The sequence below is a fragment of the Ictalurus furcatus genome, chromosome 7, assembly GCF_023375685.1.
Source record: "Ictalurus furcatus strain D&B chromosome 7, Billie_1.0, whole genome shotgun sequence".
NCBI classification, from domain to species: Eukaryota; Metazoa; Chordata; class Actinopteri; order Siluriformes; family Ictaluridae; genus Ictalurus; species Ictalurus furcatus.
The window spans coordinates 9,216,746-9,236,575 of NC_071261.1; the positions used below are offsets into that span (position 1 = coordinate 9,216,746).

Consider the following 19,830-nt stretch of genomic DNA (forward strand, 5'->3'; position numbering starts at 1 on the left):
GGGAGATCTTGCATATTTTGAACAGGTATGGTGCCAGTGGGGTCACTGATGATGATAATGAGTCTTTATGGATAACATACATTACAGTACAGTGAAATTCTTTTTTTCGCTTTTCTTCCCAGTATGTCAGGAAGTTGAGGTCAGAGTGCAGGGTCAGCCGTGATACAGCGCCCCTGGAGCAGAGAGGGTTAAGGGCCTTGCTCAAGGGCCCAACAGTGGCAGCTTGAACCCCTGACCTTCCAAGCAGTAACCCAGAGCCTTAACTGCCAAGCCACCACTGCTCCCGACTATTCACTCTTGCAGTCAGTGATATGACTTGTTAAAGTTAGCAAACCGTTAACATCTGATACAGATTTTCTGGATTCCGAATGTGGCTTTAAAAGGACTTTTCTCCTCAACATGCAGTGTGATGTTACTAGTTTGCTAAGTAATGGCAATTTTACTTCCATATATATAATATTTTATATATATAAAGATTAATCTGTACACAGGCCAGAAGACATGAAAATGCTTTTTGAATTGAATATCATATGCCCCTGAGATCATCAAGTAACTTGTATTATTGACTGAGTAATGTCTTTATGTATATGAGAATTTTGCTCTGTGTAAGAGAGAAAGAGTGAAAGAGAGAGAGAGAGAGACTACAACGGGTTACATTAGCCCATATTATTGCTCATGAAATAGCTCACATTCACAAAATTCTTAGGTAATCTAATATGGGGCTGTAACCAGATCCTATCTGAAAAGTCTCTACTCTAAACATCCTTTTGTGAATCAAAAAATAATGAAGTAAATAAAGTCTTATCAGTTGCATGACAGGCCTGTTTACCGCTTCTCCGTTTGAGGTCGTCATGCCGCTGGGATATTGATGGTGACTCCAGTATTAGATTTGGGCTATTTACCGGTGCGGTTTTATTTCGGGGAAGAGCAGCTCACAGAGCTCTCCAGGGATTTTACGCAGAACGAGACTCTAGAGCAGGGCTGGGGCTGGAGAACACAATATGATACGGCATAATGTTTTTTTTATAGATTTTGCTTAGGCCTATCAGAAAATTGGTGTAGGCTGCAAGGCACAGACTTCAGCTGTGCTCCTGTTGTATATGTGCGAATCAAAAAATATTGTCATTATTAATAGTACGCCTCCCAATGCTTGGTACACTCGTACATATATATATATATATGGGTCCAATCACGTATTTATTAGTGTAAAACACTGGGTGGCGCGCGCGGGCAAGTGATTTGAGCTCCGTGTCATTTATGAAGGGAATCAAAAAGTTCGTTCCTATCACGTTAAACTTTAACTAAGTTTATCAGCCCTGTAGACTAGTACTGGGGAATATTCGTCACATGGCCACATGACGTATGAGGCCTGGTGATTCATCCATTCATTCACTGAAAGTCTCAGCAGTATCGCGGAATTAAAAAAAAAATAAAAATATTTGAAAACCTTTAGAAAGGTTGAGTGCTATTTTTAACATCAAACAGATCTGTAAAAATGTGACCATGCACTTGACTGAAGTCATTCTATCTTCCTTTTATTTATATATATATATATATATATATATATATATATATATATATATATATATATATATATATATGAAACAGTTTGTCTTAGATCTTCCATATAGTCTCAGTAAATAAATTCATAAATAAATGAATAAATAAATAAGTAAATAAATAAATCTTTCCGGAAAATACAGTCTGTTGCATCTGTTACGTTTTTTCTGATGTTTATACAATCCGTTGCACCAGCGTTCACTTTTCCCACGTAGTGTGGCCTATGCTTTCTGGTGTATGGGGCATGGGAAATACCACTCAGGTGTTTGGGCCCTAAAAAGATCAAAGAAGTATGATGTACGATTTCAGGACCGGGACGGTGGGACAGCTCCGCAAACAGACGCGCTAAACTGGGCAGGCAGTGATGAGTCATTCAGCGTCTACCTGAACCTGCCTACGCCAAACACCACCATCAACACCCTAACCCTACCCCCCCCCCCCCCCCCACACACACACTCATAAAAAAAACCAAACAATATATTCACATTCACGTGTTGTGTCAAATGAGCTCTTCTTTCTTCTTCTTTTTTTTTCTATACGTACAGCCCAAGTAAATCCGTGACGAAGAAAGCGCGTCGGTCCTGGTGGAACGAGGTGAGTGACGTCGACAAGGGGTTTTCGCCTCGCCACGGCAGAATAAAACTCGCCCAGCCGCCGTGAAAGTGAGACATATGATGGCGGCACGCGGTCTTCCTGGCGTCCAGTGCAGCGGAGAAATCTGAGTACCACACGTACAAGTGTAGAAGTCTTGCGCGCTGCTGGTGAGCAGAGAGCCGAGAGCCGAGAGTGCGACAGTGAAGTTTTATAAGAATCGGGGAGGAAAAACGCCCTGAGGAGCGAGAGAGAGAGAGAGAGATTGAGAAAGAGAGAGAGAGATTGAGAGAGAGATTTTATCTCGCAGCTTCACCGGACTGCATCCCGCTCCTTGCACCGCTGTAGGTATGCCAAATCCCTCCAAACTTCTAGCTAAAAAAAAAAAAAAAAGACAAATATTTAAACACGAGGAGAATACTTTTAACTTTAACGAATTGGATACGCGTCATATATTAGGCAAAGTTGTAAATGTGAACTCTATCCCATTATCAGCTCGAATGAAGTGTTTAACTGCGCCTCTCTCAGTGCGCTGGAACCCGGGACACCTGCTGCGCTTTCTCCGCACAACTTAAGATCGTTCGTTTAGAAGCATTCCGACTTTTTGTTTGAACATCTTTTCTCCACTTTAGCCGGTGTGTGTAATGTAATGATGTGGTCTGATGTTTGTTTTGTTGCTGTTGTTATTGTTGTTGTTTTTTTCCTCCTGCAGAATGATCATGTCGGGGAGCAGAGGGACTTTAGGTTTCCTCATCTACGCGCTCCTGGTGCAGTGCAGCGCGTCCTCTCCGCTCAGGTAGGACAATCCGACCGTGCGCAGGAGCAAACGGGGCAAAGGACGAGAATCAGTCTGGAATCACGGGCAAAAAAAATAAAATAATAAACCTTCACTTACTTATACAGTTCTGCCGAAAGCAATATCAATATGGGATAAAAACAGATGAGGCGCATTTTTTTTTAATCGATGGCGCATCCTTAAGATCTGAAAGAAAGATTAAAAAAAAAAAAAAGAAGAAGATTATTTCAGTTCTCACCGGTGGAGCCCTTAAAAGTACCAACAGGAATCAAAGGCTCCTGGAGCAGGGAATAGTTCCAGAAAGAGCCATGGTTTCAATAGGAATCCCAAAAGATTTCCAATCCGGCCATCATGTTTAATAGAAACCTGATCATTATAAAGATATATGTAAGTTAGTCAATAATGGAACGAAGCGCAGTGGATGTGTGTGATATGTGTAACACGTCATTTCAGCGGCTTCCGTTTATTAATCATCAATGTCAGGGTTTTTTTTTTTTTTTTTTTTTTTTTTTTTAGCTCGACAGACGGTATTCCTTGTTTTTTTTCCATCCTGAGTCCGTCAGTGTCGCGGATCAGGTTAATTTTCCATGGCACGCATTTGTGAAAGTGAAAAACTGTTTATGGTAAAAAAAAAAAAATTAAAAAAAAAGAAAGAAATAAATAAAAAATCAACAGCTTGTGATTCAGTGTTGTTTATTGCAGGCTGGAGACTGCGGCGTATGATGAAGATGGCACTTCATTAGCAGACTTGGCCTTTGACTCAGAGCAGATCGCACTCAGAAGCTCCCCATCAGGCACGGATGATGTCTACGAGATATTTTCTCCTCCAGAAAAAAGGTGAAGCTTCAACCCCTTTCTCATTTTCTTTCACTCATTTGAACGTTATTCGTCTTGTCCATGAGTATAGTAGTATGTCAGGGATTTTTTGTTGTTGTTGTTCATCAGTGTGTGATATAAATGTGTGTTTTGTTTCAGGAGGTTGTGTAGTTAACTCCAGCTTCATGTGGAGATCTTTTTGAGTGTGATTGTGTATGTGAAATGAATGGAATGAAAGGTGTTCAGCCTGGAGACAGATGTGTGAAGGAGCTTTGTTTTAGTTTTGGAAAGTATGATTGAGTCATTGTGGTCCATGCAGCGTGTCGATCTTGGCGTGCAGGGTGTGTGACGATATGTGTGTTTGGCGTTTTGTCACCACAGAACGGAAAGACATGCAGACGGGATGTTTAATAAATCCTACAGGCAATGGCTGGGTCAGTTATCAGCCCAGAAATACATGAATGCTCAGATGGCAAAACGCCTAGGGTAAGTGCATCTCTCTCTCTCTCTCTCTCTCTCTCTCTCTCTCCTTACCTCCCAAACTGCAACACTTGATACTGTTTAATCCCTATTTTAGTGCGTCTTTTTTTGTGTGGATGCTCACCCCGCCATTCCATCTTTCAGTGTCTTCTTTTCTGTCCCTGTGTCCGTGGATGGTCTGTCCCCCACAAAAATGATGTGAAGGAATAAAAATTATAAGAAGAAAAAATGAGAGAAAAGAATGCGAATTCTAATAGTGAATACTATGAAATTCTAATGGTTTTAATGGTTATAATGGAAATTGTACTGGTTTTAATGGAAACTATGGGAAAATGATCCTTGTGGGTGGCATGTTTATGTCTAGTGGAAACCAATACAAACCATTAAATCCTAAGAGAAAATGGCCCAAAACACACAACATTTATTAATGGTTTTAATGGTATTTGTAGTGGAACCCATTAGAATTTCTGTAAAGGTTTCTTTTGTTTTTTGTTCAGCAGGGAAAAGCAATAGACCAATAGACACAAAGTATTTCATCCGGTTTCATATGCATGAAGGCGTAGTTTACTATTTTGTTATAATATTTAGTCTGGAGGTTTGTATGTGGTTTTGGTAACACTAACGTGCCTGCGTGTTCTCTCTCACTCTCTCACTCTCTCTCACTCTCTCTCCCACTCTTTCTCACCATGTCTCACCCTCTCTCACCCTCTCTCACTCTCTCACCCTCTCACCCTCTCTCTCCCACCCTCTCTCACTCTCTCACCTTCTCTCTCCCACCCTCTCTCACCCTCTCACCCTCTCTCTCCCACTCTCTCTCATTCTCTCACCCTCTCTCTCCCACCCTCTCTCACCCTCTCTCACTCTCTCTCCCACTCTCTCTCATCCTCTCTCACTCTCTCTCTCAGAGGAGGCAGCGCTATGAACGAGGCAGAAGCTCTGGCTAAGCGCCATTCAGACGGCGTGTTCACTGACAGCTACAGCCGCTACCGGAAGCAAATGGCCGTTCGGAAATATCTGGCCGCGGTCCTCGGCAAAAGGTACAGACAGAGAGTTAGAACCAAAGGACGACGATTCGCCTATTTTTAGCGCTTTCAAAACACTAAAAAAAACCCACAGCCGCTTAATCCACCTTGTTCTTTGCTGTCCTGGGTGTTGAGATGAAGAGTGCGACTGCTGTTTCTTTTAAAACATGTACTTTATGTATGAAGTATAGACGGTGAAATGAATATTTTGATAATGACACTGTTTTCTTTCTTTTCTTTTCTTTTTTGTACTGAAGCACTTGAGAGCGCACAACACTACTTTGTGGACCAATCGTTTAGTCTGACCAAATATAGTCTATATTTCCTTATTTCTTTTTTTAGACCTTAACAAAGTGTATGTGCACTTGGAGGGTATGCTTCCGATATTTTGTCTTTTAAATATATCAAGCTACCATTATGAGTATGAGTAAATAAATTTGTCTTAAAGACAATCATTGCACTGAATGTTACCTCTCTTCTTTATTTGTTGGAACTTGAAATTAAGCGTGTAGTCTTCTTTATTTACAACAGCCCTGAAGACTTAGATTTGCACCAATTTCTACAAGGCATAGACATTGGGGCGCTCCCGGATGGGGATGAGTTTGAGGCATTTATGAGGAACTGGCTGAAGCAGTTCCCTCCCAATCTCCTGGTGAGTGGCTTTGTGGCTCTGGTCCGTACCTTAGCCCTTTACTTTTCGGAAAGGTGCCTCTCACTCTTCCTTCTTTCTCCCGTGCCGTTTTCCCCCTCTGCCATCTAGCGCTTAAATTTCACGAGCCAACTCCTTTCTTTTCTCACCTGTTCACACTCTACTTGATAAACACATTACGTTTCACACCATGGTACGTTCTCACTTCCAAAGATTTGCTCTGAAAATAGCTCTTGGGTTCCTTTCATGAAGTAAATGTGACACACTCTACAGAACACACTTGTAGAATAAAGGCCTCCTTAGATATGCTTCTTTCTCTGAGCCACCACACAACCTTCCCTATTTCTGTAAAAGCATGGCCAAGCACCTTGTCTACTATTTTCCAAGCTGTTATTCTTTACCTCTTTATCTTGAGAGTGGGAGTTTGTGAATGTGTTTACTTGGGGTTTTTGATTTTTGTTTTTTGTTTTTTTTGGGGTTTTTTTTTACAAGCATACAGTTCAGCTTTTATAATTGTGGAGTATATTTATGTGTGTAAGATGTTTCTCATGAATTTGTGGTTGTGGAAAATTAGATCTGTGATTTTTTTTTTTTTCTGTATTGGAACTCATATTTTTTTCTCCTGTTGCAAAAACACACGGAGCACCTTTAGATTTACAGATTAAAGTCTCTCCTTCCTGACAAAAAGTGGCCCTGTAATCTGCTCTTCTTAATGCCAGATATCTGCATTTTCCATGTTCATCTCTCCCTGTGTTCATCTTACTGCTGTGTATGGAAACGTGATTTGGGACTTCTGGGTACTTTTCGTGTATCGTGTCTCTATACTTGCAAATGCTAATAGCCTTAATTAGGATTTCACAGCTGTATGAGGCTGTGTGCAGCCTTAATTACTTACAAAGGCAATGTTACCATACTACAGTCCATTTTGAGTGTGAATAGAATAAAATCTCAGAGTTAAAGAAAGGATTTGTGGGGGAAAAAAGCTGCTTAAAGCACACCTACTCAAAACTGCAGTGAATGTATGTGTGAAAGTGTAAGAGAGAGGGTGTGAGTGTGAAATCAATGTTTGTTTAATTATGCATTCTCCTGCAGGCTTTGTGACGCAGGAGGGCAGCTTGCAGCTCGGGTGCCTTTGCTTCGACTTAAAAAATGGCCACCAATCTCAGATGGCACGTTAGTGGCCCTCCAATGCTGCACATCACCTGCTCACACTCTTTCCATTTCACTGGATCACATGACTTTCATTCAATTGTCACCTGGCCCACTCTATTTTGTCCGACTACCTGCACCATTTCCTGTTCTTTGTCTTACAGTAGCTTCACTATGCATAGTGTGTGATTGATAGCCGTGTAGAAATCATAGGACACTCACGCTTTTGAAATTCATCCTGTGTGTAACGTCTGAGAGCGCCTGAAGCCTTACTTTAGATGAATCTTAAATAAACAAATCTATTTCTTGTGTAGATAAATAGTAGATTTTATATATATATATATATATATATATATATATATATATATATATATATATATATATATATATATATATATATATATAAATGGGAACCACAAAAGACATCACCAGTATAAATGTCAAAAATAAGGTGTTGTAAGATTTGTATGAATAAATTTTTGTAAACAACAACATTTTGTCTAATCTTTGAAACTTTGAAACAAATTAAATTCATGAATTAATCATCAAAGTGAGAAGTGAGAAATAATACCACGCTCATCCAATCAGCTTGTTGTGTGGCAGGCCATCTGTTGCAACAGGAAGCACAGCCTAACCATGTCTAACCATCTAACTTATGCATGTACAGCATATGGATGGAATTTATATCTTCATGCCTTCTCCTGCGACATAAACATCTTAGACAATATAAAACATGCAGCCATCAACAAACCTGAGTGTCAAATGAAAGTAGGTATCTGTGACGTACAGTTTTTATGGAGGAAAAATGAACCTCAACCTGACAGTGACCATGAAAAAAATACGACAAAGAGGTGAATGAAAGTAATCGAAAGACGTTTCATCAAAAAAATAATTGAGGAACAAGCTTGGGATATTTTTGTGTATTTCAAATCTGTCTACCAGGAAACCAGAATGAAGGAGGTTACGGAAGGATACTGTGTCTTCTCACGTGGTAGTGGCAGACCACCTGATTATGCCCTGATTAGACATAGTTACTGTAAACTGTCTCTAATTTTTATTGGATTAGATTGGGTGGGGAGAGTATTACTAGACTATATACAAGGGGTTAGCAATTGTTTTGAGGGTTAACCTCAAAACAATAATCATGAATGATTTGTATAAATTGGAATGAGTGAGGATAGGATGGGTGAGATTTGCTGTTGTTGTTTTTTTTCCCCCCTAACCCTAATGTTAACCTTGATACCTTTGTTAGATAAACAATCATGGATGTTGAATTGAACAAAGATCCCAAGTCTGACAAAGTAATATCATACAAAAACAAATCTGAATGATCTATATCTATATATTTATGACAATCTACATGTCTATCTATATATCAACCTGTCTGTCTCTTTTGAAAATAAATTCTTGCATAGCCAACACTTTGACTGGTATGTGTGTGTGTATGTGCATGTGTGAGAGAGAAAAGGAAAAGAGAGATGGGGAGGAAGAGGTGTGTTATCCTGCACATAGACTTCTTCAGGTGTAAAAAACCCCAGGAGTTTGGGAGAACCTTTTAGTGTCTGTCAGAGTCAATTAGGGTTATTAACAGTCATATCACTGCATCACAGCGGGGAGAACACATTGAACTTTAACAACACACACACACACACACACACACACACACACACACACACACACAGAGAAAAATATTCATGCAGTTCTACCTATACTTATATTCAAGATAAAATCACATTCTATTTAGTGTTCCATAAACTACACTACAAGTATCAGCCAGTAAGTTTTTAACATGAATTAAATAATAATTTAAAAAATGTGTAGGTGTAAGTCTTTAACACCATAGTAGTCGTTTCACACACACACACACACACACACTCATCCAACGAAACTCAATCAGCCCTCGTTGCCAGGCAACGGCTCCCAGAAGGACACTGTGTCTCTGGGTGTGGCAGTGATGGACGATGCGCTTATGACCTGATCGGATCGAGCCATATGAAATTTTTCCTAAAAAGAACCCTACAAGATGAACATTTGTCTGATAAGATTTGTGCATGTCTAGATTCTTCCTTCATGTTCCTTCGGTATTTCTCATTTACTCACACACACACACACACACACACACACACACACACACACTGTACTACATTATTTTCTTCAATAAGGTTTTTTTTTTGACATATGTATCTATGCATGTCTAAATTGTGCAAAATGAAGAAGTCGTGAAATTTATTACTGAGTGATGTTTTCTTAGTATTATTTAAGAAAAACATCACTCGTTAATAGTACGTATTGACCTTAAAGTCATTACAGCTTTCCAGTGTCAGGGAAGCTACATTTCCAATGTAATTAGTCAAGATACAAGTTACTCATGATTTAAAATAGCTAAGCTGCAGCCAAGCTACCCTTTTGATAAAGTAGCTAGCTACAATACAAGCTAATAAGAAAAAGTAGCTAACTTCACTGAAGTTACTTTGAGAAAAATGAGTAAAATATGGATTTACTGCATGAAATAAAAATGGCCATGGATGTTTTCATCACTAGAAGAATGGATCGTCTTTAACTGTAGTGCAATCCTGTTATTCTCTACACGGTCTGAGACATACACATATGCGCTACATTAATTAGGGGAAATGGGGAATTTTGCATGTCCTCCCCATGCTTCGGGGATTTCCTCCATTTCCTCCATCAGCTGATTGGCATTTCCAAATTGTCCAAGGTGTGTGTGATTGTGCCCTGAGATGGGTTGGCACCCAGGCTCCGCCTTGTGCCCTGAGTCCCCTGGGATAGGCTCTAGGCTTCCTGTGACCCTGTCTAGGATAAGAGGTAGCCTACAGAAAATGGATGGTTATTTGGAAAGGGAAAATGCGGTGTAGAATTTTGTTGCACTTAACCACTACTTAGTAAAGAAGCTCAGCTACTGACACAATACTAAAATATACAGTTTAGCAGCAGTGTAGCTACTGTAGTGTAGTTAACTCCTCTCCACTCTCCACTACACCTTTCCTAACGTACGTATCTAGTACTAACATCCTCATTAGCAAGAATGTATGAATTGTTGGGCTATGTACAGTGCCCTCCACTAATATTGGCTGTGAAAATTTGTCTTTATTGATTAATCTTTTGAACTTTTGTTTAAAGAAATTCACAAAAATACTCTGCTCTCATGGATATCAAACAATTACAAACACAATACAGGTTTATCAAAGAAAAATCTTTGTTAAATATAGGTGTGCAACAATTATTGGCACGCTTTTGCTCAATACTTTGTGCTATCCCTCAGAGATAACAGCTCAGAGTCTTCTCCTATAATGCCTGATGAGTTTGGAGAACACATGGTGTTCTAGCCATATTTGCTATTTTATATGCAAAACTGACATTTAGGGGTTAGTGGTATGGCAATGAACAATTATGATTTATTATCCAGCATTATGTATTTGTGTTTGCTCTGATGTCATAGGTCACGTGTAATGCGGGAAAGGTATATGTGACGTAGGTTTGAACCTTTTTGGGTGATTTGCTTATTCAAAAATAAGCAGTTTTCGTTAAGTTTGATGGCAAGATTTATTGTCAACAACTTTTCATTCATCTTTTGTTTGTGTAAACATAGAAAATAAATCATTTCATATCAGTGATTTGCGAGGAGTGGGCGTTAATCAGGAAAAGTTTGAATGCGTGGATTATATTTGCGTCTTTAAATGTTGATTCTTCTCTGAAAATAATACAAGAGTGAAAATGCAGGAACAAGCAGATGATGATGATGATGATGATGATGATGATGATGAGACCCTGGTTCAGAAGGAAAGGGAACTGTTTAAATGAATCACGTCACGAAGAGGAAAGCTGGGTGTCCTCATGTGAAAGCGTAGTGAAATAAATGCTCTTATCGAAGCAGGTGACATGAAGGAATTGGTGTTTATATTCAATACTTGGACGAGTTACAAAATACTGTTCAATCTTTATTGCCTGATGAGGAAAAGGAGCATGATCATGATGACTGGTATGAACCTAAACTATCGCATTGCAAAGAGATTCTCGATGGTGTTGAACTTTGGCTTAAATCTGAGGAGGTGGAGGGTGAACCTGAACAAGTGCAAGGTGCTGCTGTTGTGGAATCTGTGTCGCCACATGACAGCGTTTCACAGGCCGCAGAGAAGGCCCGGAGTAAGGCTTTATAGTCGGTGCAGTGAGTCTTTCCGAGGCGTGAGCACAGCGCGCACGATAATGGTTGCGCAATCGGAGTCTCTGGATGAGCAACTGGAGTTAGACATGGAAGAAGTGAGAAAAAAAGCAAAGAAAGGAAAAGAAAATCATGATTATTTTTGGTTAATGTATGATGATGCATAAATGGCTATTGATGTATATTTTTGGTAATTATTTGTTACACAAAAATTAGGGGCTGGAATGTTTTAGCCATATTTGCTATTTTATATGCAAAATGGGGCGCACAGTTTCTTAGTGGTTGGCACGTTTGCCTCACACCTCCAGGGTCGGGGGTTCGATTCCCACCGTGGCCCTGTGTGTGCGGAGTTTGCATGTTCTTCCCGTGCTGCTGGTGTTTCCTCCGGGTACTCCGGTTTCCTCCCCCAGTCCAAAGACATGCATGGTAGACTGATTGGCATGTCCAAAGTGTCCGTAGTGTATGAGTGGGTGTGTGAATGTGTATGTGATTGTGCCCTGAAATGGATTGGCATCCTGTCCAGGGTGTACCCCGCCTTGTGCCCGATGCTTCCTGGGATAGGTTCCAGGTTCCCCGTGATCCTGAAGAAAGGATAAGCGGTATAGAGGATGTATGGATGGATGGATAGATGTACCTAATGGTGTGTTTGCTCTGATGTCACAGGTCACGTGTAATGAGGGAAAAGGTATATGTGACGTAGGTTAAGCTTGTGGGTGGGCCGATGGTAAATGGGTAGCTGGAAACACCTTTTTTGACCACGTTCTTGCACACCAATTCAGAATAAGCAGTTTTTCGTCAAGTTTGATGTCAAGGTTTAATTATCAACAACTTTTCATTCATATTTCATTTCTGTAAACAGACAAAATAAACAACTTCATATCAGTGGTATGCGAGGAGTGTGTGTTAATCCAGCCAGGCTTCCACGTTTCTCTGGCATGGAACAAACGGTCGACACAATAAGTGTTGTCCTATTTTTAACAAAGTTTTTTTTTTTTTTGGATAAACCTGTGTTGTGTTTGCAATTGTTTGATATCCACGAGAGCAGAGTATTTTTATGAATTTTTTTTAAACAAAAGATCAAGGTTAAACAATAAAGACAATTTTTCACAGCCTTCTTTGCTCATATTTACCAAGGGTGCCAATATTAGTGGAGGGCACTGTAAAATATAAGTCAGGACAGACAGTGTTGCAGCAGGTAGTGTTATGGTTCACAGCTTAGGTTAGTGTCTGTGTCACATGTTCTCCCAGTAACTGTGTTTTTCTCTGGATTCTGTGGTTTCCTCCTACCCCCTTGAAAACATGCCAGTAGGTGGACTGGCTGCTATGATGTGTGTGAATGATTGTGTGAATGTGTGGGACCAGTGTGCTGCGAAGGACTAGTGTGCCATCCAGGCTGTGCAGTATTCCTACTTAACAGCCAATATTTCTAGGATAGACTCTGGATCCACTGTGACCTTGACCAGGATAAAGCTGTTATTAAAGCTTGCTGGGTGTTAGGACATGGGGGAGGCTTCTTCTGCTCTAATTCATCATTGCCCTGGCTGCGCTACTCATTCTGCAAAGCAAGAGTAAAGACTGCCTTGATGCCTCGCTGCCTGTGCCGTCTCATACGTCAATTGTCTGACTTGAGGCAGCGCTTCAATATCTACGAAAGTACCTGTAAGAAAATGGAGTCAGACACCCTTTGAAAAAAAGCAATGTCATGGCATTGCCAAGATAACTGACCTATGTACTGACACGCGTGATATCTAATTAACCTGGAGTTCTTGTAAATCTGAATTAAATAGAAAATAAAGTGTTACTAAACATGGGCAAGGAGAGAGTAAAAAGCTGAAGGTGACAGACAGGGCTTAAGGAGCATGTCTCATGAAGGCTAGTGATCAAGAAGAACGTGAGTTTGAATTGTTTAAGCACTCAACAAAGTTCATTTAACAAAACAACCCCCCACCCCCACCCAATTCTAGCATAAAAATCCACTAACTGGGCGATTTAGGAACACTAAAGCAGGCATTAGGGTTTCACTCATCTAATGATTATTAGATGACAAATAATGACAAATCTATTGTGTGCCAATTTGACCATCTAGAATATTTTGTCTATTTCTACTTAAAAAAATTCATGTTGAACAGATAATTTGGGTCCAGTTAAAAAAAAATTCTCTGGGGATCATGCCCCATAATAACGGCACAGTCCCCAATCCATAAATCTCTACTGATCACCCTGGCTATAAAACACAACTGAAAGACCTGGAAGTCTATTTGCTCTCTCATGCCTTGCAAGAGAAAGGGCAAGACAGTGCGAATAGAGGATTTCTTCAGAAGCTCGGTGAACATTAATGAAGCCTATATGGTGCATTTTAATTGCAGTCAACATATTAGTTTGTTGATCCCTGATGGTATTTTTTTTTTAATGAGAAAAAGCGAACCCAATATGATTCTCTTTTAAGATTTTCCTACTTGTTTCCAAATATTCTCCCTGAGCTTCCGAGCACTCAGCAGAGAATGCTAAGTACTGGAAACTGAAGAGTAAATGCAGACTGATAGCTGCTTGATATGCTGCATAGCACCGTGGTAGCGATGGATCCTAAGATCCCTCACTCTCAACATGAATGTAGCTAAGCGTGGTCTCGGAGACCTCAGAGCCCTGAAACAACATGGCAGAGCTGGCACTCTGAATGCAAATCCCAGCTGTAGGGGGCACCTTTGCACTGCTAAGCCCTGAAGGGGTACAACAACACTGCATTGTAAAACGTGGCAGGCATAAACAATAAACACATGCATATGGCCCCTCGTCTTCTAGTGCACAGACACCCCAAGGATTAGGAACACTGCCTGAGGCTGAGAATATGAAAATGTTATTACTGTTCAGACATGTATTATTAACATGCAATCTATTAGCCTGATGTTACCTGGGTTTGTGTATGGTGTGTGTGTAAGTGTGTGTGGAAATCCATGCGCATATATTTGCGCACATGCTTTGCAGCGGTCAGCCCAGAAGAACAAAGGCTTCAGCGTGAGTGATGCTGTCATGATATGGAGACTGAGTTGGATGCAAGTGCAGATAGCTTTAAATACAAAAACAAGACAAGAACTTCGAAGTAATGGCAAAAAGACTAAGGCTAGGAATAAACATAAAACAAAGACCATAAACACCGCCGCAGAGACAAGGGAAAAGAAAGACAAACACAAGACGAGCAGTGCCGTGCAAACTGTGGCTAATGTACACAGAAGTGCTCCAGGTGCAGGTGGTCATGTGACCGTGACGCAGTGAGGTGCAGTGGCTGCTGGGAGCTATAGTCTAGAGTTCCTTCTTTGATATTACATGACAAATGTATCATGTTAACATTTATTATCATTGTTTAGTTACTAAACATTACCATTGTTTAGTATTTTGCCAAAACATTTTGGTTACGTTATTATACACCTACCATCTGTCCATTAGTCCATTAATATATATTGATAAATTTATATCCAATATGTTTGTGTCTAATAATTCCCCAGTTACTACAAATGGTTAAATGTGACCATACAATTTAAAAAAAAAAAAAAAGTCATCTTGAATGAACAACTTAGAAAGACTAAGTTTCTTACTTTAATTTACTGTCTTACTTAAAATCTAATTGATGCATCATTCACATACATATTCATTAGAGATCTGGCTTTTTTAGGTTTTTTAAACGGATTTGATGTCTGCTGCTTTTGTTTTTTGTCATGATGTCTGGACAACAAGGACAACCTGTGGTGCTGTGAACATGAGTGAGTGAGTTCTGAGAGCTGCCATGACTAGTGCGGGTGGAAAGCGAGTGAGAGAAGACAGAGGGATGTGGATGAAGAAGCACAGAGACCAAGAAAAAGGTCTCGGTAGACCATTGCTTCAACACATTCATTTTTAATTTAGACAAAAGGAGAGGAACAAAACAAAAAGGTCATTTGTTCTCTATCACCTAGTTCTTTCTCCCCTCCTCTGTGTAATTTTCAGCTAAATGAGAACCTAAATATTTAATGCCTATAGCCATGACTCCAAAAAAGTGTGTGTGTGTGTGTGGGGTGGGAGGGGGTCACGTCTTTATATCTCAATGGAGAGCAAATATTCCCATAAACATAGAAAGTTTTTATAAAAAATAAACAAAGAAAAAAAGATATTGATATTAGGATTCGAGTTACATTTCTGTGTAGGCATAACGTTAATTAGCTGTATTTATAACTATGTCATTGTAATTGTATGTATCAACTGAAGATGATATAAGTAGTTGACTTCACAGAGCTGTGAACAAGGTCCACTTCAGTTATTTTTAGTTCTTTAATATCATTGCAACCTAAGCATTGAGCCAGAATAGATGTTGCTTTCCTTTTATGTTTCACCTTTTGCTTAAATAATTTCCATAAGCACCATATGGTGTTAGTATCTCTCTCACACACACACACACACACACACACACACACACACACACACACATACATACACAGTAGTGGGGCAGCAATCATTCATACGTCTAATTGTTCCTCACCACATGACACACTCGTAGATGTAATTACTGAGAAGTCAGGTACAGTGTTGGGGCTTTAGAGGAAGGGGTAGTGAGTGTGGAGCGTGACTCACCCTGTCACTAAACTGTATTTGATTTTTTTTTTCTCCTGCTCTTCAGAGAGTGTTGCTGAAGTGTTAAAATGAAAGGGGTAAATGCAGCATCAATGAATTCAAGTGAAACTCCTACTAAAGCAATTTGCACTTGATTATCACATTGGGATTCAGACTGCCAGACTGTTAAGAGCCTTAAAATAGCAAGAGTTTTATTCTGTTTATTCGAGTCTAAATGTATAGATTAGAGCGGCTGCGAATGATTTAAGTGCAGTCTTTTTATTGAGTCATTGATTGGATTGGTTTCTGTCGGAGATATCAGATTTACATTAGTTTACTGCATCGTCAAGTCTGTGTATCAGGTCCTCTAGGATATTCAGACGTCAATGACAGAAGGTCGCAGAACATGAAAGTATGGACCCAAAGGAAAATACAAAGACCTTTTGTGCAGAAGGACACAGTATCTGCTGATGATTTATTCCACATGTATCCAAGAGACAGATGCGTTTTAGACAAAGAAAGAGGCACAACTGTTATACTAGTTTTTTGCAGCAGCAAAAAAAAAAACCCAAAAAACATTTTTAGCAGCTGCCACCATCTGGTCTTTTCCATAAATAAATATGGGTTCTCAGCGCTTTCATCAGTGCTAGCTACAACTGCCTTGGGTAGTGAAAGTGTTTTTTGCATTTTCTCCCTTCCATCACATCTAAATTTATGCCACACTTTGAGCAGATGTGAGGTCACTATTAGACTGGATAGACAGAACTCAGTAAGTGTTGAAGAGCAAGGCAAAGAGAGCTTAGAGGATGATAAACAAAAGGTCAAAAGCAAAATTAAGAAATGAGGATGATGATATCCTTCCTTTATGAGATGTTATAGGTATAATGTGCCGGAAGGAAGGTGAAAGACTGTGTGTGAGTGTATGTCTGCATGCCTGAAGAGGGTGTGATGTCACAGTTGTCAGTCTCCTGTTGGACTTTTATTTATTTGGTCACACAGTGCAACATCTGCTCTGGTCAGAATATTCACACACACACACAGAATTTTCTTTCTCACTATCTCCCTTCTTTATTTTGTCCTTGGGGACAATGGTCCAGATGGTAGCTGTACCTACTGCTCACTAATTATATTGACCATTTTGTGCTATTTGTGCTTAAGCAAATTCTGCTTATTCTCTTTTTCTTTTACTCTTAGTGGTCCTTTGACGGTTATAAGTTTAGTAGACACAGTTTCAGTTCTTGATGACAAAATTATCAGTATGGTTCAATTATTATAGACTGCTTAAAGTGGTGCAAAATAATATATTAGAGAAATCTTACAGGAACACAGCACTACATAGACATGATATACAGTATCTCACTAAAGTGAGTACACCCCTCACATTTTTGTAAATATTTGATGATATCTTTTCATGTGACAACACTGAAGAAACGACACTTTGCTACAATGTAAAGTAGTGAGTGTACAGCTTGTGTAACAGTGTAAATTTGCTGTCCCCTCAAAATAACTCAACACACAGCCATTACTGTCTAAACCGCTGGCAACAAAAGTGAGTGCACCTCTAAGTGAAAATGTTCAAATTGGGCCCAAAGTGTCAATATTTTGTGTGGCCACCATTATTTTCCAGCACTGCCTTAACTCTCTTGGGCATGGAGTTCACCAGAGCTTCACAGGTTGCCACTGGAGTCCTCTTCCACTCCTCCATGATGACATCACAGAGCTGGTGGATGTTAGAGACCTTGTGCTCCTCCACCTTGCCCCACAGATGCTCAATAGGGTTTAGTCCATCACCTTCACCCTCAGCTTCTTTAGCAAGGCAGTGGTTGTCTTGGAGGTGTGTTTGGGGTCGTTATCATGCTGGAATACTGCATACTGATCATGCTCTGCTTCAGTATGTCACAGTTGTTACATGTTGGCATTCATGGTTCCCTCAATGAACTGTAGCTCCCCAGTGCTGGCAGCACTCATGCAGCCCCAGACCATCACACTCCGACCACCATGCTTGACTGTAGGCAAGACACACTTGCCTTTGTACTCCTCACCTGGTTGCCGCCACACACGCTTGACACCATCTGATCCAATTAAGTTTATCTTGGTCTCATCAGACCACAGGACATGGTTCCAGTAATCCATGTCCTTAGTCTGCTTGTCTTCAGCAAACTGTTTGTGGGCTTTCTTGTGCATCATCTTTAGAAGAGGCTTCCTTCTGGGACGACAGCCATGCAGACCAATTTGATGCAGTGTGCGGCGTATGGTCTGAGCACTGACAGGCTGACCCCCCACCCCTTCAACCTCTGCAGCAATGCTGGCAGCACTCATACGTCTATTTCCCAAAGACAACCTCTGCATATAACGCTCAGCACGTGCACTCAACTTCTTTGGTCGACCATGGCGAGGCCTGTTCTGAGTGGAACCTGTCCTGTTAAACCGCTGTATGGTCTTGGCCACCGTGTTGCAGCTCAGTGTCAGGGTCTTGGCAATCTTCTTATATCCTAGGCCAACTTTATGTAGAGCAACAATTCTTTTTTTTCAGATCCTCAGAGAGTTCTTTGCTATGAGGTGCTATGTTGAACTTCCAGTGACCAGTATGAGGGAGTGTGAGAGCGATGACACCAAATTTATCACACCTGCTCCCCATTCACACCTGAGACCTTGTAACACTAACAATTTGGACATTTTCACTTAGGGGTGTACTCACTTTTGTTGCCAGCGGTTTAGACATCAATGGCTGTGTGTTGACTTATTTTGAGGGGACAGCAAATTTACACTTTTACACAAGCTCTACACTCACTACTTTACATTGTAGCAAAGTGTCATTTCTTCAGTGTTGTCACATTAAAAGATATAATCAAATATTTACAAAAATGTGAGGGGTGTACTCACTTTTGTGAGATACTGTATGTATGAGTTCAATAGTGTAAGCCTACAATATGGGTCATTTTAACATAACTATGGGTGATACTGTGTCCAATCTCAGAAGAAAACATTGTGGAATTGTGTCCAGTTTCAAAACAGGGAGGAGATCATCAGCGATCATTTCATGACCGCTGCCAAGGCCTCCGGTCTTTCTGTAACTTCACTGTCTGAACATTCTGAGTTATTTTCTCAGTTTGTCATGGGTAGATATTTACCCTGGAGTTTTTTCCAATTTCCTCCAGTTGGCAATCCTTTGTATTACTTATTTCTTTCAATATCATGCTATAAAACTTAATAAACCTCTGTTAAACATTGACCCTTGCTTGAGATTATGATCTTGATTGAGCTCTAATAAAGATGCATTGCATGTGCATCCATCTGGCTTCCATGTATAACAATCAGTGAGCTCTTTGTTTTATGGCATTGTATTCTTCCTGAATTAATTTTAACTGATGCAGTGTTCCTCTGGAAATTACTCCTTCAGTTGTAGATGTAGACTAATTAGGTTGGGCGATATTAAAATCCTTAATGTTTTTGAAAAACTCTGAAGTCAAAATAAAACCTTAACCAGAATAGACACTGGTTCATTAGGAGTCTTTACTCTGGTACCACACCAGATGGTTCAGGTGTTTGAGTCTGGATGTATGTGTGTGTGTGTACTGCAACTGAAAACAATAACAACAAAACAACACAAATTAATTCTACTCATGCAACCTTAATTACCATTAAATCAATAAGACAGTTTAGGTTATGGGTAAAAATCCATGCGCTCTGACCTTGCCTGACCATCCACAAAACACGAATAACTACACTGACACAAATAATGGACACCAAAAGATTTAATTTAGTAATGAACAATTTACATGAGTTTTAACATCTGATTGAATTAAGACTTTGGAGAGCTGCGCATAAATGAGTTGATGCAAAAGCTTTAATTACATCATCATTCATCACTATGAACAAAGTCGCCTATAGTACATTTCACTTGGTACAACTACACCTCTGTAACTTTATATTATAATTACTTTCATTTCTTTTCAGGACAGTGTAGAATATGAGCCCTCAATATTAAATCATCAACACCTGTTGAGATCCA

The 19,830-nt window shown here is 40.0% G+C and overlaps 1 protein-coding gene across 4 annotated transcripts; it reads left to right on the plus strand.

The window, feature by feature from the left end:
- The first annotated feature begins 2,220 nt into the window (after positions 1-2,220).
- Positions 2,221-8,484, plus strand: adcyap1a (adenylate cyclase activating polypeptide 1a). Of its 4 annotated transcripts, none has more exons than XM_053628271.1 (6): positions 2,221-2,499; positions 2,864-2,947; positions 3,650-3,784; positions 4,145-4,249; positions 5,149-5,280; positions 5,797-7,330. In XM_053628271.1, the coding sequence occupies exons 2-6, from the start codon at positions 2,865-2,867 to the stop codon at positions 6,023-6,025; spliced, it is 684 nt and encodes a 227-aa protein (XP_053484246.1). In that variant the 5' UTR covers positions 2,221-2,499; position 2,864; the 3' UTR covers positions 6,026-7,330. The 4 variants fall into 4 exon arrangements, with proteins under 4 accessions (XP_053484246.1, XP_053484248.1, XP_053484249.1 ...); XM_053628273.1 differs by having other exon boundaries at positions 2,221-2,495; XM_053628274.1 differs by lacking the exon at positions 2,221-2,499 and having other exon boundaries at positions 2,697-2,947; positions 5,797-5,917; positions 7,007-8,484.
- Positions 8,485-19,830: the final 11,346 nt, after the last annotated feature.

Excerpts from the sequence above, each read along its gene's own strand:
- adcyap1a (XM_053628270.1), top strand. The coding sequence starts at position 2,814 with ATGTTTGTTTTGTTGCTGTTGTTATTGTTGTTGTTTTTTTCCTCCTGC. Across the intron at positions 2,948-3,649 it reads AGCGCGTCCTCTCCGCTCAG|GCTGGAGACTGCGGCGTATG; the intron begins GTAGGACAATCC and ends TGTTTATTGCAG. Across the intron at positions 4,250-5,148 it reads CAGATGGCAAAACGCCTAGG|AGGAGGCAGCGCTATGAACG; the intron begins GTAAGTGCATCT and ends TCTCTCTCTCAG.